General features: G+C 42.7%; 1 protein-coding gene across 7 annotated transcripts in view; it reads right to left on the bottom strand.

Moving 5' to 3' along the window:
* Positions 1 to 20572, bottom strand: part of TNIK (TRAF2 and NCK interacting kinase) — a 297411-nt gene that overhangs the window by 37792 nt on the left and 239047 nt on the right. For 6 of the 7 annotated variants that reach the window (XR_014007042.1, XM_081189958.1, XM_081189957.1 and 3 more), the window contains 3 exons: positions 11186 to 11350; positions 7827 to 8066; positions 2573 to 2679 (listed from right to left, as the gene is read on the bottom strand). Coding sequence is in view for 6 of the 7 variants with exons in the window: in XM_081189958.1 (XP_081046084.1) it covers positions 2573 to 2679; positions 7827 to 8066; positions 11186 to 11350 (512 nt within the window). In the remaining variant the exon portion in view is untranslated. The remainder of the gene's footprint in view (positions 1 to 2572; positions 2680 to 7826; positions 8067 to 11185; positions 11351 to 20572) is intronic. The other variant, XM_081189961.1, reaches the window with a different exon arrangement.

Raw genomic sequence — 20572 nt, 5'->3', positions numbered from 1 at the left:
CAAATAACTTTTTTGACCAGGTTTTGTACACAAAATCTTGGGCACTCCTTATGCTAAACCTTGGAATCTCAGAGGCAGAGGACTGAGAGGGCCTGCACATGACACCGCGTTGATGTCCAGATGTTGTGCAGGGGACCTTCTGAACATTGAGGGGGCCTGGAACCTTAAGGGGAAAAAAAGATGGGGGGGCACAGTGCCTCGTCCCCCAGGAGCTGGCACCCTTGGGCACAGGTGATAAGCAAACCTGACACCTTCCTAACTCAAGAAAAAACCTCCTGCTCAGTTCAGATGTGAGATTAAAAGCTTTCTCTTCCTATTTTAAATCATTGCAGTTCCCTGCTGGATCGAAACTTGGATCATGATTTGTTCACTAAATACAGTTTAAACACATCACATAGCACAGGGAAGCTTTTGATCTCCTCTTTGCAGGTGTGAATAAGGAAGAGAAGGGAGGGAACAAGCCTGAGGCATGTTGCAGCTTGCTCACATGGTTAGGAAACTACAGTTTTCTGTTTCATCTGAATCAGGCCTACAAATCTCTGCTGGTTAACCACTATGACTTCTAGCAAGGCATTCTGGGAATTATTGCTTTGTGAAGTTGCTGAGAATATTGCTAAGAAAGCCTTGAAGATTCTTGTTGGGGGGGGCTGCATATGTTAAATAAGCATAACAGCAACACAGACATGACCTTCCTATGACATGCAAGAGAGGATTAGCAAACGGCACATCATAATAAAGCATACATCACTGATAACCATTTGATTTACTTATATTATGGCGCAAACCACTGCATATGTACACGTCTCCTACAGTTACGCACATCACTTGGGGACAGGGAAGACAGATGGCATAATCCAAAATGACTTTCATTTACAGTACTGAAAACACAACAAAAAATTAAGTAAACCAGCTAGCTGCAGGTTAATTCTTTCATTCCAAAACATTTCTTCTTTAGCAGCTGCAAATACGACAGTGGATGATACCTGCTGGACTCCTATTCCCTGATGTTAGTGGTTTTATATCTTAGCTTATTTCAAGCTGCAGGCAGGCTGATATTCGACACTTCATTTGCCAGCTATACAATAACTCTTGTTCTGACTCCCTCCTGAAGAGAAACAGTGCTTTGGCACACATTACATTTCACGCCTTGGCAGCCGCACCAAGAGGTAACTGCTGGGTTTATCTTGAGATAGCTGCAAGCCTACAGGCACTTCCAGGTGGACTATTTTACAACTGTCAGAGGCACTGAATTGCAGGAGACTGTGCTGATACTAATTTTGATTTGCTGCTAGTCCAAACCTCCCTATCTGGGCTGGGATAGCCTAACTTCTTTTGTCTATGCTATTGTAACATCTAGGTTAGATCACATTCGTTATACATGGGGCTGCCTCTGGTTTAGAAAGTTCAGCTGGTGCAGAATTCAGCGTTTAGGGTGCTCTCTGGGGCAACACAGTTTGTGCATATATTGCCAATTCTGGCCTGACTGCACTGGCTGCCAATTAGTTTCTGGGCCCAATTCAGAGTGCTGCTTTTGACCTATAAACCCTTAAACGGCTCAAGAACTCAATACTTCAGGGACTGCCTCTCCCCATATGAACTCCCCCTGACCCATGGACATCATCTTAGGCCCTTCTTCATGTGCCTTCTCTGTGAGAAATCCAGAGGGAGGAAACACGAGAATGAGCCTTTTCTGTGGTGGCTCCACCTTTATGAAATACTCTTCCTTGGGAGGCTCTCCTGGCACCTTCATTACATGTCTTTAGGCACCAGACAGTGGCGTAGCGTGGGTTGTCAGCACCCGGGGCAAGGCAAGTGATTTGCGCCCCCTAACCTGTGGATTTGCGCCCCCTAACCCTAACCCCCAGATGTTGCGCCCGGTGCGGCCGCCCCCCCCCTGCACCCCCCATGCTACGCCACTGGCACCAGACAAAAACATTCCTCTTCTCCCAGGCCTTTGGTTAATTAAACAATCAATGGCCTTTTAAACTTTGTGTGTGGGGGCGATTGTTTTTGTTTGATGTTATGGTCTGCATTGTTGTGTGTTTTTATATTGTAAACCACCCTGTGATGTTCGGATGAAGGACAATAATAGAATTGCAAATAAATAAATAAATAAATCAGAATCAGTAGAGGAGACACAGGCTGAACCAGCAACTATAGCATTAATTAAGTCTTTGTGTACCTTGGTACCTTGTCCTTGATACATCCTTCAGCCATCCCCCCAGTTTCTACTTTATCATTACAGTTGCTGGGGGAAGGTGCCTACCTCTCAACAACAGTTTGAGATAACTCATTTATTTGAGGTAATAGCACAGAAATGAGAAGAAAGTGGAAAGAAAAAGCACATAAGAGGTAAATGTGGGTACAAGACTATTGTTCCCTTCATTCTCTCTTTGTGTATGTGCGTATAGATAGAAAAGGTGGTACTTATAAATACAAAATTTTAGATATGCAGATGCCTCTGCTATGCTATACATAATTCAGTAAACTTGGGAGGTAGGGAGATTCCTCTGATTCTATGCTTGTGTTCTGAAGTCGCCAGGGGGAGCTTTTCCTTCTTGGTTGGCATTACCTTGCCCTTATTGGCTGTGATCCTAGTCGAGGTCCTAGTGCATTACCATTCCCTGGAGAGTTCTTCCGAGCTAATGCAGGTGAGATGGAAGTAGTTCGCTGAGGCACCTATAAGATGACAAAAACATAAAGGCTATTGAGGCTGTGCTCTTACAATCAGGCCCACAGTTCACACCAGCAAACTGGGAAAGACCAGAGCTTTGGTAAAGTCTGCAAGCATGAAGGGTTGTTGTTGTTGTTTTTAAAAAAACTATCACCAAAAAATAGAAAATATTTTTAAATAAAGCAATTACAAACCACACCCAGCACTTTCAAAGGCTAAAATATGGGAGATATTTTAATTGAGTTGAGGACAGTTCATTCCCTGAAGCAGTAAACGCTGACTTTCTTTCTTCTGTGCATTGTTACGTTAGCTATTTACACATTAGAAAAGAAGCCTGGATTAGGGATATCTAGATTGGCCTTACCTGTTGCAGAAGTCAAGTGGAACAGCACCCCTTCGTAAAACTTGTTTGTTGCTGCTTTGCACACACACACACACACACACACACACACACACACACAGCAGCTATGAACAGAGATGTGCACATGCGTGTATCTGTACTACAGGCATTTGGGGGGGGAGGGGTTTATTGGGTTATTGCTTTTGGTTTGATTTTATATGTTGTGGTCTTGTTGTGAACCACCCTGAGACTACCTCTGGGTATAAAGGTATAGGGACCCCTGACCATTAGGTGCAGTCGTGACCGACTCTGGGGTTGCAGCGCTCATCTCGCTTTATTGGCCGAGGGAGCCGGCGTACAGCTTCCGGCTCATGTGGCCAGCATGACTAAGCCGCTTCTGGCAAACCAGAGCAGCACACGGAAATGCCGTTTACCTTCCCGCCAGAGCGGTACCTATTTATCTACTTGCACTTTGACATGCTTTCGAACTGCTAGGTTGGCAGGAGCAGGGACTGAGCAACGGGAGCTCACCCCGTCGTGGGGATTCAAACCGCCAACCTTCTGATCGGCAAGTCCTAGGCTCTATGGTTCAACCCACAGCGCCACCCGCGTCCTTCCTCCGGGTATAGGGTGGTGTATAATCATCATCATCATCACCATCACCATCACCCCCCCCCCAAAGAATAGGAAAAAAATAGGAAGGAGTCAGACCATTTGTTTATCTAGCTTAGTACTGTCTGCAATGACTGATACTACCTGGAGATGCTGGAGAACTATAATTCCCAGGATTTTTTAATTTTTTTTGGGGGGGGGGGAAGCCACATTGCAACTTGTGGCATGCCTCCATCTCCTTTGGCAAAGCACTCGTCTAGAGGGAAGATGGGAGTATACCGTACTTCAGGCAGCACAAAATTGTTTCCTTTGGTGTATGCCCGTTGGCCTTTATGTGGGAGCTTGCGGGTGAAGAACCGAACCCGACAGAAATTCAACACAGCATTCCTCAACGTGTAAGGAGCCATGGTGATGGGTGGGGCAATATTATTGTCTGCCCTTCCACAATTTCTAGCATCCATCCAAATGAATGAAAGCAGAGATTCTCAGAAATCCAGATCCTGCATGGCAGCCCATAGAGGTTGCTGACTTCTGGGAGTGAAAATAAAATTCAGGTATCCTCCTAGGTAAGTTAAATACCTGGGATTGGAGCATAGTCCAGATGATTTCCCAGCCTGTTATGGATCCTGGAAGTTTGCTGTCCAGGAGGAATTCAAAAACAGACCAACAGAAGCATAACTCGCCTTCTTGGGCTCGCAAGCGCTGCCCCCTACTGGTGCATGTTCGACTTTTGGCAACACCTTGAAAATTATTTAATTGTCTTAAGGAAAAACAGTCTGAGGGAAACTCTTGTTCTTCTCGCTTTTCTGTTCATTCTGTTTTACATGGAAGATATTGCAATGCCCATTAAATGCTGCCCCACTGCATCAAGTTCATTTAGTTCAGAGATTTACCCATGGCTTTTTGCATGCAAAGCACCGAGCCTCCTCCTTTTCCAAGACAACCAGAAAGTGGTGACTTTAGCACTGCCCTTGGCAAAAAACCCATGTTTTTAGACCCTGGAGTTGACTGTATTAATTGCATACTGTCGCATGGCAATTTTTTTTTTAATATACATTTAATTTCTCTCTCTTGAAAACTTGTTATGTATTGCGGCTCAAACAAGATATGCATCTGAACTGGACTCCATGAGGAATGACGACAGTATTGTTTTATGGTCAGCTCACCTCTGAGTTTACAGAAATTGCCTCGTCACATGTACCACTGCTTCAAATGCAATCAAACTACTTGATGCAAAGCACTTCTGTGAAGGAACAGCCATGTGTTCCAGATTCACATATACAACAACTGCTGCTAAAAAGCTATGACCGCTCTTCAAGTACCAAATGCCTGGGTGAACAAAAATGTTTTCACTATACCAGGTAAGGGAATTCAGTGCTGCTGTGGGTGACAGTCCCCACTGACAGCAGAGCCACCAGCAGGGTCTCCCCTGCCAAGCTTAAGGTCAGGTAAGTCGGCACAGGGATGGCAATTGTTTGAAGTCCCTGACCCCCAAGCCGTTGGTTGATTGATTCATTAATTTCATGAAATTATAAACTGCTTCACAGTCTGAGACCATCAACGTGTGTGAACGGAATAAAAATATGGTAAATAAAAATAATGCAAATTCTAAAAAAACAATTAACACCATTTGTACAGATGCACAATTAACATTGTGGAAATGACAAAGTCACACATAAGCCTTCTTAAATATAATTCTGGCTGCTAAGTCATTCCAGAGGGCTGGAGCTGCAATACTAAAAGCCATTTCTAGTACAAGCTAAGAACACCTCTGGGGCATATGGTACTCTCAGCAGTGCCCCATGTGAGGAGGGCAGGGATATATTGGGCAAAGCAGTTCCTTAGGTAACCTGGCACTACTTTGTTTACACTAGTGCTAACAACTTGAATTGGGCCTGGTTGCTCACAGATAATTCAATGCTATTTATCCATATAGACTAACTGAGATGCAACATTTACATTTTAATAATTTGGGAAGAATTTTGTAATCAACCGCAGACTGAAATTCAAATCTACCAACTAAGGCATTATAGGCTGACATCATAAATCACTTTGTTGTCTACAAACTTTTCTTATCATCAGTGCAAATTGTTGCTTTGGTGCATTTACATCTTAGGGAAATTACAGCCAATGTCACCACATCACATGAATTAGCTAGATCTTTTCTTTTTCGTAACCACATCATCTGAGGCAAAGGGCTGAATCAGCACAGAAGAAGCTTTTAACAGCCATGTTGTAATACATCCAAAAAAACTGAAAGAAGATTAGAAACAAGGTAAGTGCATTACTATATTGGAAAAGAGGCTGCAATCCTATACCCACTTACCTGAGAGAAAGCCTCACTGAACTCAATGGGACTTATACGTATGGGATTGCACTGTTAATTAAAGAGCTACTGCCATCACATCATTAAGGTATAAAACTTCTGGAACCCTTACAGAACACTCCACCGGGTATTGATTACATCTGGATACATGACGTCAACCTAGAAAGCCTAAAGATTTGATCCAGTATGGCAAGTTTTATGCTTCTAACAGAAGCCAAGATAGAGAGGTGATGATTTATTCTGATTTCAGTAAAGGACTTGGGGAGTTCCTTTGTCATATTATTTAACAGTGTTTTACATACATGCCAGAGAAGAGTGGCCAACACTTCTAATTTGTTGATGCAGTGCATATTCTCACATTTGTCTTGTTGGTTGATGCTATAGCCTGGGGCGCTACATCCAAGACTCACAAAATTAGTCCATAATACTGGGGGGTCTGGTGCAAGGGTATAAAATCTGCACCAGTGCCAAGACTCGGAATTATACCTCACTGATGTTTGCTTGTGCCCTGGCATGAAAGTGCCACTGTATAAAAGGGCCCAAGTCATATAATCCCTGAGGGCCATTTCAACAATGCTAGGGGAGGTGGCACCATCAAAGGTCTCCACTCTTTCTACAGTTGTGAGAAGCCTCTTGTGTAACAACCTATTTTAGGCAGAGTATCACAGGATACTCTTTGTCTCCTCCATGGCTAATATGTACTAGTAGATCTGCCTAGTCTCCAACTTCTTCTCTGTGAAATTTTAAAGTCTCTGTAGAATTGTAGAGTTGGAAGGGACCACGAAGGGCTGTCTAGTCCAACCCCCTACAGTGCAGGAATCTTTTGCTCAATGTGGGGCTTGAACACAGAGAGTCTCATGCTCTACTGACTGACCTATCCCAGGTGCTGTGAACTTTCTGTTAAGTAGACTTTTTTGCAGGAGTACAGAACTTGCTCGGGACAATTACTAGGGGGAGGGGTAAAGGTAAAAGGACCCCTGACCATTAGGTCCAGTCGTGACCGACCCTGGGGTTGCGGCGCTCATCTCGCTTTATTGGCCGAGGGAGCCAGCGTACAGCTTCCGGGTCATGTGGCCAGCATGACTAAGCCGCTTCTGGCAAACCAGAGCAGCGCACGGAAACGCCGTTTACTTTCCCGCCAGAGCGGTACCTATTTATCTACTTGCACTTTGACGTGCTTTCAAACTGCTAGGTTGGCAGGAGCTGGGACTTAGCAACGGGAGCTCACCCCATCACGAGGATTTGAACTGCCGACTTTCTGATCAGCAAGTCCTAGGCTCTGCGTCCCAGGGGGAGGGGGAGGGACCCAAATTCTTTACCTTTTGTGCTGGCTCACTTAGCTGTGATGGAGGCCATGGCAGGGATAATGTTAGGCCCACTCTGATCTATAAGTAAGGGCCAGTTTACATGGCAGATGGATTTCTCTAAATGTGCAGTGGACCTGCACCAGGAAGATATGGTCTACCAGGGAATACAGTAAACTGTCGTATCCCAGGTCATGCTAATATCCACCCATTTGCTAGAGCACTGCCTGATCTGACTGACTGCAGGTTCCAAATGTTTCAGGCACAGGTCTTCTGCGCATCTGATATCTGACCCTTTTAAGTGGAGATGCCAACGACCGAGCCTAGAAACTTCTGCACTCAAAGCATGTGTTCAGTCAGAAAGCCACACTCCCTTCCCACCAGGGCCCCTGTTGCATGCTCTCTAGAATTTAGGGGACATGCCTCCCCAGATCTGTACACATTGTGGGAGGCACCAGTGCTGATGAACCCCCAATAAAGTGTGAAAAATAAGGCCTAAGGCGCCATTGCAGAGGAACTGAGCTACTCTCTACTCCAAACCTTGCAAGTTAGCAGTGACCTCATTTTTACCTTTGGTGGAATGTCTTCCTCCTGTCGTAACCAAGAACTTCGGTCAAACTTTTCAACACGAGGGGGGAGAGGAGGGTTTTCGGAGGTGGGGTCCGAGTTCTGCCTTGGCATCTCAGTGCGGTGAGAGGTCACCGTCAGAGCCTCCTGAAACCCAGCCATTCCCTTTGTGGGCTGTTCATGCAGTGACTGAGAGGCAGGCAAGGAAGGTCCTTGGGATTTCACACTGACCAGATGTGGAATCTATGCACCAAGTTAAAACAAAACCATCAGTAGGAAAAAATAAATAAATGTAATTTTGTGTTTTTAAAAAATGACTAGTTGCAAAGCAATTTTTCTTTTTCTTTTTTAAAAAAACTTTGTTCCACATTTATTTTGGTTTGCTTTTCTTTTTTTTTAGAATTCCATTCAAAAATGTAATAAGAAGATTCAAAGTTTACAATATTAAGCAGAATGAGGTCAGGAAATGCCAAATATGAGATTCCTCATGTAGCCTTAATTCTACCCCTCTCTACATATAATTGTTATGATATAATTGTTAACTATATGATCATGTGTTATTTGTGAAATGGTTTAAGAAAATACATGAGATTTTTTTTCCAAAAAAAAAGAAAGGTTTTTGCAGGCATATCCAAAAACATAATGGAGACCTGATTTTCCCCAGGCTTTTATGTATTGGTGCAGCAGTGCAGTGATTGGTTTGGTGTGACATTTTAGCTTCATGTTTCAAAGAAAAATGCAAAGAAGAAGTGGCTGTTTTCAGGAGTTTCAGGCTCTGATGAGCTGCCAAAAATTGTTAGTTTTTATTGCATTGCCACTACTATGTGGTATATATCTATAAAGAATTGTTATAAACCATGTATAGAGACTTATTTGCAGGGCTGGTGCTCCTCTGTTTTTAGTTGCACTGAGTTGCCAAAAGAAAGGAAGAAAGACAGGGAAGAGAAGGAGGAGGACGGAAGGAAGGAAGGAAGGAAGGAAGGAAGGAAGGAAGGAAGGAGCAAGCTACGAATGTGTATTTTTACGCTGTGGAAGTGAATTGGCTTCCAAAGCATAAGTAAAGTAGACTCTATGTTAAACCAAGTACAATCTGCTTCTCTGGAAGATTGAGGGCTCTGCATTTAGAAATACTTTAGGATGGATCCAGATTTAGTGATGCATACAGTAGACCAGTAGGTCAAACACCTTTTCACCCCCGGGAATACATGAAAATTGTTGAGAGCCTTGAAGGACCACTTAATGATTTTTGTGCCTGCTGTTAGTAGTTGTAATGTATAGTGCTAATGCTGTATGATTTTGAATTACATTTCTACCACCGTGCAATGGATCAACTGAACGAAGCTTGTGTATCACTTGCAGCCTACGAAACACAGTAAATTCTACTCATTTCAGTGGTCTCTTCTGAACATGATGGCGTCTACCCACTTTACTAATCCAACCCATGTTATATGCCTCCTCTAAGATGTGCATAAATATACTACATTTACAGAAGCATAGGGGTTTTATTTAGGGCAAGAGGTCTAGAGTACTGGGGTAGGGGTCCCTCAGCACTTCCCCATCAGTTTTAAAAAGGGAACTTGACTCCTGCAAAATTGTTGTTAAGATGGATGGTTTTAAATGACATGCATGAATGAAAAGAAAGCTGGAGGTGGGGGAGAGAAGCAATTATGGTAAAATTTTGCTCGCTACCAGGTACTTTTTGTTTCAGCATAGTTGGAGGAAAAGGTCCCAACTGAGACAGAAAGGTTGCCATACTGGAGCAGACCAATGTTTCATATACAATCTTTCACTTTTCTCTCATGGAAGATGCCACCTGATAACTCCAAAATGAAGAAAAATGTTTTATCATGTGTATCGTACTTTTCTTTGGAGAATTGAGAGAAATTTACATGGTAGGTTTGGCAGGCAGGTGCCCGTCCGGATTGAAACCTGCTTTGACAACGTAGCAGTGCAATGTTTGTTATCAATGGAACAAAGGAGGAAGAGGGATGATCTGGAACGGAACTGGTGATCAGGTTATGAATGGAACCATGAGAATGCAAATATTCTACTTCTTTACTCCCAAGTTCAGATATTCGGCTACTGTTAATTTAGCATACTCTGAAAGCTGAGTTGCTACATTTGACAGGGACTTGTTGCAGATCTTGTCCCTCTGATGAGTGTTTCCTAAGACGCACGTCTCATTCATTGGGAAAGGTACATTAGAAGCAACTTAGGTATGCACCTAAATATATATAACATGCAAACACGTCCTTGATTGATAGTTCTATGAGGTTTGGAGAAAGCAACATAAACAATACAGGGCTTGCTTACCCTAGAACCGCTCAGCAGTGGCTGTTTGTTTTTCATCAGGCAGTTTGCAGATAGGCAGTAGTCTCTATTAATAAAATCATCTTATCCGAATACATCATGCACCTCCCCCATGGACCACATATATAGCACTACTGCCCCACATCAGTGTAAGACTATTAAAATAGCCCTCTTAAAATAGTGCAAGACAATTAAAATAGCCTTTCTGAGGTGCGTTTATTCGTTACTTGACCAATGGTCCCATCCAAGGCAAGATCTGGAGCAGGTTTGACACTTACATTCTCCCCATCCTACCCTATATTTCCTTAAGGTGGTAATAAATGTACTGCTTGTTTGAATGTATGTGTGATCACCCTAACCTTGGAAGACAGAGTCTGCTCCTCCCCCATCCCAACCCAAATGGTTAACACAATGGCCTGGTTCGTAAGTCAAAGGAAGCCAAATTACGGCTCACTGGGATCACACAAACATGCTGGTTTGTTCTTGGCTTCAGAACATGGTTAAGGAGGAGAGCACTTGACCATGACCCCACATTTGCATGGCATACCAAGCCTAACACTGGTTTAGCTGCCATGCTGCACTGGGCTAAAAGGAGCAGGTAGGAAGAAAACAGCTGTGATCTGCTCCCTGGGAGGCAGCACTTTTGCATGTTCAGGCTAAGTCATGGTTAAGCATTATGCGCAAACGAGGCCAATGTGTGTTGGCCCTCAAAATAATTTGGGCATTCTAAACTACATGCATGCATGCTAGTATTGCATCTCACCATGTGCAAGGAAGTATTTTCAAAAGTGGGGCTGAAATAGGATGTGTTGACTGGAACGTGTCTCTGCATTTACAAGATTAGTTCAGCCTGCCCAAATAAACTGAACTAAGGCTGTGATACTGTCATCACAGCGTTGCCACAGTCAGCATATTGAATATGATTGCATGAAACACATATTTGGCAGATGAAACACATTTAGGCAGGACATTACCTTGAATGAGGACCATGTGTCGTATTTTATTTGCATATGACCAGAAGAAGAAAATGAGACTCCACTGAGTCACTGTACCTGTGGATCCACTGGTCTGAGCATGGGCGGCGTCCGAGCAGGCTGCACCCCACTAATACTAAAGGACTCTGATCGAGGAGGCAGGTTTGGATCTGATATCCTGTTGGCCACCTTGTGAGGCATTGCTGGAGAACTCTGCCGGTTGAGCCTGGAACGTTCCTCCACCTAAAGCAAGGGGGGAAAGGAGCTGTGATCTCAAGTTACCTGAATACACGGCCTATAATACACCTAGAGCCTGTACAGCCATTTTCTCAGCTCAAATTTCCAACCAGCCATTCTGAAACATCAGGAATACCCTAACAATTAAATGTTTGAACACAGATTCTTTGCTACTGCAGAGGACTTTCATATCAGTAAAAAGAACATGCTACAACATGCTTTGTTCAGCTAATACATTTCACTTAGCGGGCAGACAGTGAAGTGGTATTTGCAGATGTCTAGATCTACCTGCTGCATTCAAAGAACCCACTGAATTGAGAAAAGGGCAGCACTGGGTGGGAATCAGCAGGGAGAGCTAAGCAAAATTCAAAAACAAAAACTCAAGCCATTGAACAAAATAGAAACCAGATGAAGGAGAGAAAAGGGAAGACATGTGAAATGAAAGAATGGTAATGTACAAGAACAGATTAGGCGAGAGGTTCTAAAACACAGAAGATGAAATGGCTGGATGTGGGAAAGATGCCAATGGAAGGCAGGCCTAGAGACAGGGCCTCCTAGGTGGTGGGCCTGATGGACCAGGAAGGCTCCATCAGTCGGTCAGGTGGGGGAGTACAGAGCCTGGGCATGCAACAGATCTCCCGTGCTGTTGCCCCCCGTGACTAATGTTCAGTGTCAAACTCATTCTTGCACAGTTCATCTCACTCATGGTAAAAGAAGTCAACTGAGTATAAAACAAAAGCCAGGCATCACGATTGATCAGTGCGGAATTATTCCTTTAAAACAGACAACCGACACCTTGTATACCGTTACAATTTAAAATATGCTTCTTTATGACAAACAACATTGCACTCTTAACTCTGTACTGTGACACAAGGCAGTAAAAGAAACCAATCTCCCACTAAAAAGCTGAAAGAATAGACATCTAACAACTATGAGGAAAATGTGTAAAGATTGTGGGTGTGTGGATGCGATGGGAAAGGAAGGTGTGTAAAGAATACTGTGCACTTTATCTAACAATTTGTAAACATGGATTTTGGTGTATAAGTAATGAATGGCTTGCAGCTCATTACTTGGACACCGCAATCAAGGCTTACAAATGATCAACAAACCATAAATTTTGCCTAATGAAATGTGAGGTTACTACTTCAAGCTTATCAAGCAATGGTATCATATCTCACATATGCAATCAAGAAAAGTATGGTTAATAGAAATAGTATAATTGCTCTTACTTCCAAGCTATTTCCCCGGGCATCAGTTGTCCTAGTAAACAACTGTTTTCATTTTTCTTTATGGAAAGTATTTTTAGATGTTTGAAAACTGGCACCCTATTCATTTCACCTCAATCTTGTTTTTGCTTACCACGAAAACATATCTCATGTACATTTGTGCTTTTCCAAATATGAAAGTCCTTTTTTCCATTTCACAATGAACACAAAGAAAGGTAATAGCTACAGCATGTAGGTTCCCCAGAGCCTACAATGAATGGGATCAGTTTTCATCCATTTACTCCAAAATGAATGCAGTTTTGATCCAAATTGACTTTTGGGCTATATATATATATATATATATATATATATATATATATATATATATATATATATATGCAGGTTTTGGTGTCTTCGGGTATCTTCCCGTGTAAGAGTTGGGGTGTCTAGGCGACGTTTCGACGAGGTCTCACTCATCATCTTCAGGCTGGTGCTTTCGGCTTCTTGTTACTAGAACAGAGCAGGATCTCAGTGTTTGAGTTCCTATAAATACTGTTGAGGGGGGTGTGGTGTATAGCCTCCAACGTTCTGGGCAGAGAGGAAGTTCCCAGGTTATTGTGCCTTTTCTTCTTTTGTTCATTAATTACTTGAGGGATATCTTGAGTGATTTCTTGAGTGATATTCTGAGTACCACTTAGGAGGGTCATTAGGTGTGGATTAGTTGCTAAAGCTTTCGTGTCTTGACCTCTTGAGCTAGTGAAGAGTTTTTCTGAGAAAATGGCTGTACTGCACTTAGTTGTGCTCTGGCTTGGCTTCGTGTATAGGGGCGAGCTGTGGTTTTGTGCCCTGTGCCAGCCAGATCTGTGTAGGGATTGCAGGGGGGTGCAGCAATCCCTACACAGATCTGGCTGGCACAGGGCACAAAACCACAGCTCGCCCCTATACACGAAGCCAAGCCAGAGCACAACTAAGTGCAGTACAGCCATTTTCTCAGAAAAACTCTTCACTAGCTCAAGAGGTCAAGACACGAAAGCTTTAGCAACTAATCCACACCTAATGACCCTCCTAAGTGGTACTCAGAATATCACTCAAGAAATCACTCAAGATATCCCTCAAGTAATTAATGAACAAAAGAAGAAAAGGCACATTAACCTAGGAACTTCCTCTCTGCCCAGAACGTTGGAGGCTATACACCACACCCCCCTCAACAGTATTTATAGGAACTCAAACACTGAGATCCTGCTCTGTTCTAGTAACAAGAAGCCGAAAGCACCAGCCTGAAGATGATGAGTGAGACCTCGTCGAAACGTCGCCTAGACACCCCAACTCTTACACGGGAAGATACCCGAAGACACCAAAACCTGCATTCCTGTACCCGTGAAAATCTACGAAAGCATATATATATATATATATATATATATATATATATATATTGCTTTCGTAGATTTTCACGGGTACAGGAATGCAGGTTTTGGTGTCTTCGGGTGTCTTCCCGTGTAAGAGTTGGGGTGTCTAGGCGACGTTTCGACGAGGTCTCACTCGTCATCTTCAGGCTGGTGCTTTCGGCTTCTTGTTACTAGAACAGAGCAGGATCTCAGTGTTTGAGTTCCTATAAATACTGTTGAGGGGGTGTGGTGTATAGCTATACACCACACCCCCTCAACAGTATTTATAGGAACTCAAACACTGAGATCCTGCTCTGTTCTAGTAACAAGAAGCCGAAAACACCAGCCTGAAGATGACGAGTGAGACCTCGTCGAAACGTCGCCTAGACACCCCAACTCTTACACGGGAAGACACCCGAAGACACCAAAACCTGCATATATATATATATATATATTTGCTTTCGTAGATTTTCACGGGTACAGGAATGCAGGTTTTGGTGTCTTCGGGTGTCTTCCCGTGTAAGAGTTGGGGTGTCTAGGCGACGATGGGGGAATGTTGTGATACCAATTTATATTCTACTCACATATTCTTTAAAAAATGGCTGTACAGGCTTCATACAGATTCCAACTCGCCTCCAGAAAGCAGCCCATCAAACCCTGCCCAAGCAGACTGCTGACATTTCTACAGCTCCAGGAGATTATAAATCAGAGGCAAGAAAATGCATTTTTACGCCATATTACAATAGCAGTGATCACAGATTGCGGTCATTTGCAAAATCTGAACCGTAGTGTTCAAAAAATCTCCTAGTGTGGCTCCGGCCATAGCAAAATGAGCAAGCCCCACAGAAACAGGAGCAGGTTGTTGACAGGGAGGGCATGCAAAGGCGGAGAATACCAGGCTCTTCCCAGGGAATGACCTCTTTGGTTTTGGCGATTCCAAAGACTGTACAGAGAGGGTACAGCATAGGCAGCATAATGAAACCAACAGACAACTTACAGGTCACTGCTATGACCTCTGCTTTTGGTTTCGGAAAGGCAAGGGCAGCGGTAAGAGTGCATAGCCAGAAGGTAACGTTGGCAAATGAAAGCTTAGAGCCAAAATTTCCAAACTGCGTGCCAGGGTGTACTAGAAAACTGCTGGTGGGCCAAGAGAATCAGAATTAAAAGACTCAAGCTTTTATGAGCTTGAAGTACCTGCCTGCAAAAGGAGGCTGCCTAATGAATCTTTGTATGAATTGCTGCTCTGGCTTTGCCTCCTACCATCCAGTTCCGGCTGATCAGACAATTGCTTCAATATAGGTATCTGGGAACTTCTGGTGAAAGGTTCCAATAACTGCTCATGCAGGCCAAATAATGTATGGTAGGGTAGGAGCACCGGAAGCTGCCTTATACCAAGTCAAACCATTGGTCCATCTGGCTCACCATCACAGTGATAGGCCGAGGCTCTTCAGGATTTCAGGAGTGAGTCTTTGCCTACCTGGAAATACCAGGGATTGAATCTGGAACCTTCTGCATGCAAAATGAGCTCTGGGCCTTTTCCAACATGTAAAGATGCAGCAGAATGATTTGACCTCAGAGGAGGCATGTCCTGAACAGAGACTCACACAGAAGCACAAGGTGGTAGGCGCTCCAGAGGACAAGGAGTTCTTACATCGTAAAAGTAAGACTTCAGTTTTATGTCAGAAAATAAGTGGGATTCTGTTTGGGAAATGCTGGCTTAGAGGCGATAGAACCCACTGACCACAACCTGCATTCCGAGAGCAGCCTTACCTCTTCTGATACCACAAATGACAAAACAAATGCTTTAAGTGAGATTTCAAAAAGTGACACAATATGGCAGCAAGAGAAGGCAATGTGCTTGTCTGCAAAATCCAGTGATGACGCTTGATTAAAAGATATTATGTTGACATAGAAACATCAAGAAAGCGAATCATTTCAGACAAAATCTAATTCCAGATCTGAGTCAAACGCAAACAATCACATCAAGTGTTTAATTTCAAGAAGGCTCGTATCTTTATATGCAAATTTACACCATCACCAAGCGGATGCTTACCAAGCTTCTTCAGTTTTCTTATTACAGTTGTGCTACAAAGAGATTCTCAAAATAGCAAAAACAAACACTAGATAAACTTTAGGTGGAATGACTGTTAGTTGGCTATATTTAAACAACCTGACTACATTCAAGAGAGAGAATAGTTTCTGAACAGAGTTCTGTTGATTCTTTGGCTGCCCCCAAGATACTGAGATGACTTCTCAAAAAAAAAAGGGGGGGAGGGGACACCTGAGCGGGGAAGTTTCTCTTACAAAAAATCCTCTTACACAACACAAAACCTGGAGCAGCAGTTAAAAGAAGGGACTGACAAGCTGATCAGAAAGGGATTGGTTGCTTGTTTCAGAGTTGTGATGAAAAGAAGTCTAAAGGTAATTTGCCAAGGAATAAAAAGATCTCCCACTGTCTCCTCTCCCCTCCACAGAAGGCTAAGCCACTAGAGTGACGTGTGTACCCCCCCTCGCTAAATTAAGCCTGCAGTCTTCGATACTGGCTGCCTCTCATTGACCCAGCAGGGAGAATTAAATTATCCAATTATAAAAAGCACTTTCACACATTTTACGTACAAACTACCATGCCAATATATTACATCAGGGCATAATTTTAGTGGTTTTACAAAGCAATAAATGCCCCGGGTAAATATTTTATTTGGCCCTCTGTAGTTCTGTTCTTTACGATGCTTCTTGCTTGCCGCCCTCCGAATGACCGTGAAGTAGTCGATAGAGTTGGCCAAATATTTGGGAACTTCTGGTTTGTTCTCTGCTCCCAGAGTAAGTGTAGAGTGCATTCTGGGACAGGCTCCAATAACTCCACATGGGGGCCAAATCATCTTTGGCAGCAAACTACCACAGGACAACAGGATTAAAATAACCTTTGCTTTGGATGTCATCATTGAATGCTCACGACCACTTTGTTGTGAAATGAGCTTGATCTGGAAGAGCAGTCTACGTAACTGAATCAGTTGTGGCTTTCAAGAAGATCAGCTTAATGTTAAGAAGCTAGGTATGGAGTAGTTCCTCCCCCAAAAGGTTTAACAAGGGCATCTGGGGGTAGGAGTTGTCACCTACAGCATTTGGCAATCCAAAAAAGATACAGTACTGCATTGTAAATCAGCTATGATGGGTTATCTAGGGTTAGTCTGTCAGCATCTTAAGGCTACTCAGCAGCATCACATGGAAATGAGGCAAGTTGGGAGACAGAATAAGAAACGGTATGTTTTCAGAACAAAGATGCATCTGCATAAATATTGGGATGACGTCTAGCGGGTGACAGCATTATTTCAATAGGTCTCCAAGGAATTTCAGGAAACATGCCTACATTCAAGTCTAGACCAAAGATGACCAGACTAAAACCTGTCTCCTGAAGGAATGTGCGGGATGCTCAGCGGACTGAGGAGGCAATGCAAATAATCCAAAAAGTGGAGTATGAGATGCACTTGTATTACCCTTCAACTATTTTAACCGATAGTATTTCCACAACCTGGCAAGTGAACAGACACCTGAGTCTTCTGCTTAGTAGATCTGTTTCACAAGAAAGTTATTGATGTGTCTTCAAGTCTAAAGTTCAGATTCCATCAATGGAATGCTTCCCTGATAGTTTCATATGGTCCTGAATGCACTTAGAAGTAACTGAAATCAATGGGAGTTATTTCCATGTAAATGGATTTAAGATCAGGTGGTATTAAGAGTAAACAGATAAAGGTAAAAAGGTAAAGGACCCCTGGACGGTTAAGTCCAGTAAAAAGGTGACTATGGGGTGTGACGCTCATCTCGCTTCAGGCTGAGGGGGCTGACGTTTGTCCACAGACAGCTTTCTGGGTCATGTGGCCGGCATGACTAAACCGCTTCTGGTGCAACGGAATATTGTGACAGAAGCCAAAGCGCACGGAAACGCCGTTTGCCGTATTAAAAGATTACCGCTGCCCCAGCAGCTTATATGCTTTGCAAAGTTTTCCACGTTTATAAAAATAACTCTTCGGCAAACAGCTGAACAAACCACACTTTGCAGTAAGATGAGTTTAGCCTTTATTTATGCTCTAATCAGTCTCAGGTGCAGTGGTAATACAGGAAGAGGCTTCTCAAGTCCACCACTCTCACGAACTGGTGGAAACCATTTCACAATCACAATAAAAAGTTCAAAAGTGTAAAAGGCAATCACATTTTGAAAGTAATTTTAAAACATATTTGATTCTCCTTCTCAATCAGTATTTCATCACAATTTGAGCACGCAGGTAATATTAAGCAATCCCCACTCCTTAACCATTGATTCCTGCAACATTATGTTCCCTGCATCACATGCCATCACTCCAAAAGGGGCGTTTTGGATGCTGGACCTTTTTCCGTGACACCTGATATCGCAGCCTGCCACAAGCACCCAGATCATGAGGTAGCGATTAGCTTTGGATAGTGAGAGCGATGCACTGTGCCTCTCTCATTTTTCGAGACTTCAGCCATCTGCTATCTTGGCTGGGAAGATGGAGCTTTTCCCCCTTGGAGGAGGGAGTAGCAGGCAGTGTAGCTGAGGGAGGGAAACTGCCTCCTTGCAAGTGCTCCTCTCAAATGCTTGAAAAGTCCCTCAAAGGTTTTTCAGCATTCAAAAGGAATGGTCACTGATTTTCAAGTGAGCACCCATCACTATTTTCAAATTTTATAATTATCCTTCTTTTTTTTTAAAAGATATTGTACTTAAACCAAGTGAGCAAAAATAAGCAGGGGATCCTTTGGATCCTGATCTAGGCCAGGATCAAAAGAACTCTACAATAAGTTCTGAATATCCAGAAGTGGTTTTGTGTATTGCTAGATACATTGCATAGCAAACTACTTTTTTTTTTAATTTTCTTTTATTTTATTCAGGATTTTCTTGTTTTACAGAAGTGTAGTGCCTCGTATTTTTTTTTTTTCATGTAATATTTTTACAAATCCGTTTCATTTGTTGAGGCATTAGGGGGAGAAGAAAAAAGAAAGGGGGGTGGAGAGAGGGAGGATGGATAGGGGTGGGGTCGGGTGGCGGTGTTTCTATTATGTTTAATGTATGTAGAGTTTGGTGTCAGCGTTGCCTGTGCTGTTCGCTTGTGTTCCTTTGGTGGTGAGAGAGGTTGGGGTTGGCCTAGGGTGTGATTGTTTGCTTGTGATTGGCTGTGGTGATCTTTGTTTTCATGTGTGGGTGAGGTAGGTGGGTGTTTTGGATCAGGTTAGCCATATTGATTTGTATGTTGTTGGTGGATTATTGTCACTGTCCTGTTAAACTCTTTTTAAAAAATATTGTGCATGTAACACTAAGCCATGGTTTACTTGATTGTTCACCTTAAGTGCAGTTTACAAACCAGAACAAACCAAACTCATAAGCCATGGTTTGTTGGTAGTTTTAAAACCTTGGTTTACATTAACTACAGCTGAGCATTAGAGAGAGAGAAGGGCTCTGTGTTTGTGTCTGTTTCTCTACTGTTCCAAGAAAAAAAGGGGGGGGCAATTACTATGTTAATAGGAAAAGATATGTGGATTTATATGTGGAAAACTGGATTGAAACAATTACCTAAAATGATAGCATATAATCATATGGTAGTTATACTGAGGTATAATATCATACAGAAAATTTAAAATATATAATTATTATTATTATTATTAATTGAATTTATATACCGCCCTATACCCGGAGGTCTCATGGCAGTTCACAAAAAAGATATGAGCATACAGACAGTAAGGGTGTGGCAGGATGCCAAAGGTGAACTTAATTTTGGAAATAAGTTCTTGAGATTATTAGAAATACACCACTTACTCAATTACAGTTATAGAAAAGAAGAGGTTAGTATTCCCCATGATAAAGATGGAAGATCTCCTAGTGGCTTGTAATACATGCACATGATTAAGGTACTGCCACGTAATTTGTGGCCTTTAATCAGTTTGGGAAGAAGCCATAGCATAGGTAAAATGTTTCAAAGATAGAAACATCCAGGTTCAGTTCCTGGCATCTTGAAGCGAATCAGCAAGCAGGTAATAGGGAAGATCTGTACCAGAGATCCTGGGGGGCTGCTGCCAGATAGAAAATATAATACTGGGATAAATGGACATACTGTCTGATCAGGCAACTTCTGGTATGCCTTATTTCTACTCATTTATGGCCTGGATACCTAAAAGAACTATAAGGTCCCAAATAGAAGCTATATTTCATTTATTTATTTCCAACAGCTAAATTCTGAGTAGCAAGGAAACGAGCCTATCAAGAACACGTTTCAGTCAATTAAACTGGCCTCCATGTTTTTTGTCAGTATATGTATTAAAAATCTTTTTTAAAAGAATCAGCTACAGATATTCAAAGGGAGGAGCTTTTTAATCAAACAAAATGCTTTTAATTGATTTACCTAACCCATTAATTGACTTGACTTTGCAGCTGTCAGTTTCGCAAAATAATTTCAAAGACTTATGAGGCCCAGGGAGTCACCAGAAGTTGTATAAACAAAGCAAAGCAACACCCAGTTCCCTGGCTCAATACAATTTGCTTCCACCACGGCACCAGCCCCTGAGCAAGCCCCAGCTTATAGAATGGCAAGAGCTTATTGGCAATGGTGAGAGAAATCACTCACCAGCTCATT

Source organism: Podarcis bocagei (assembly GCF_964188305.1).
Source record: "Podarcis bocagei genome assembly, chromosome: 4".
Lineage (NCBI taxonomy): Eukaryota > Metazoa > Chordata > Lepidosauria > Squamata > Lacertidae > Podarcis > Podarcis bocagei.
The sequence above is the reverse complement of the archived record's forward strand: the minus strand, read 5'-3'. Positions and strand labels throughout refer to the sequence as shown.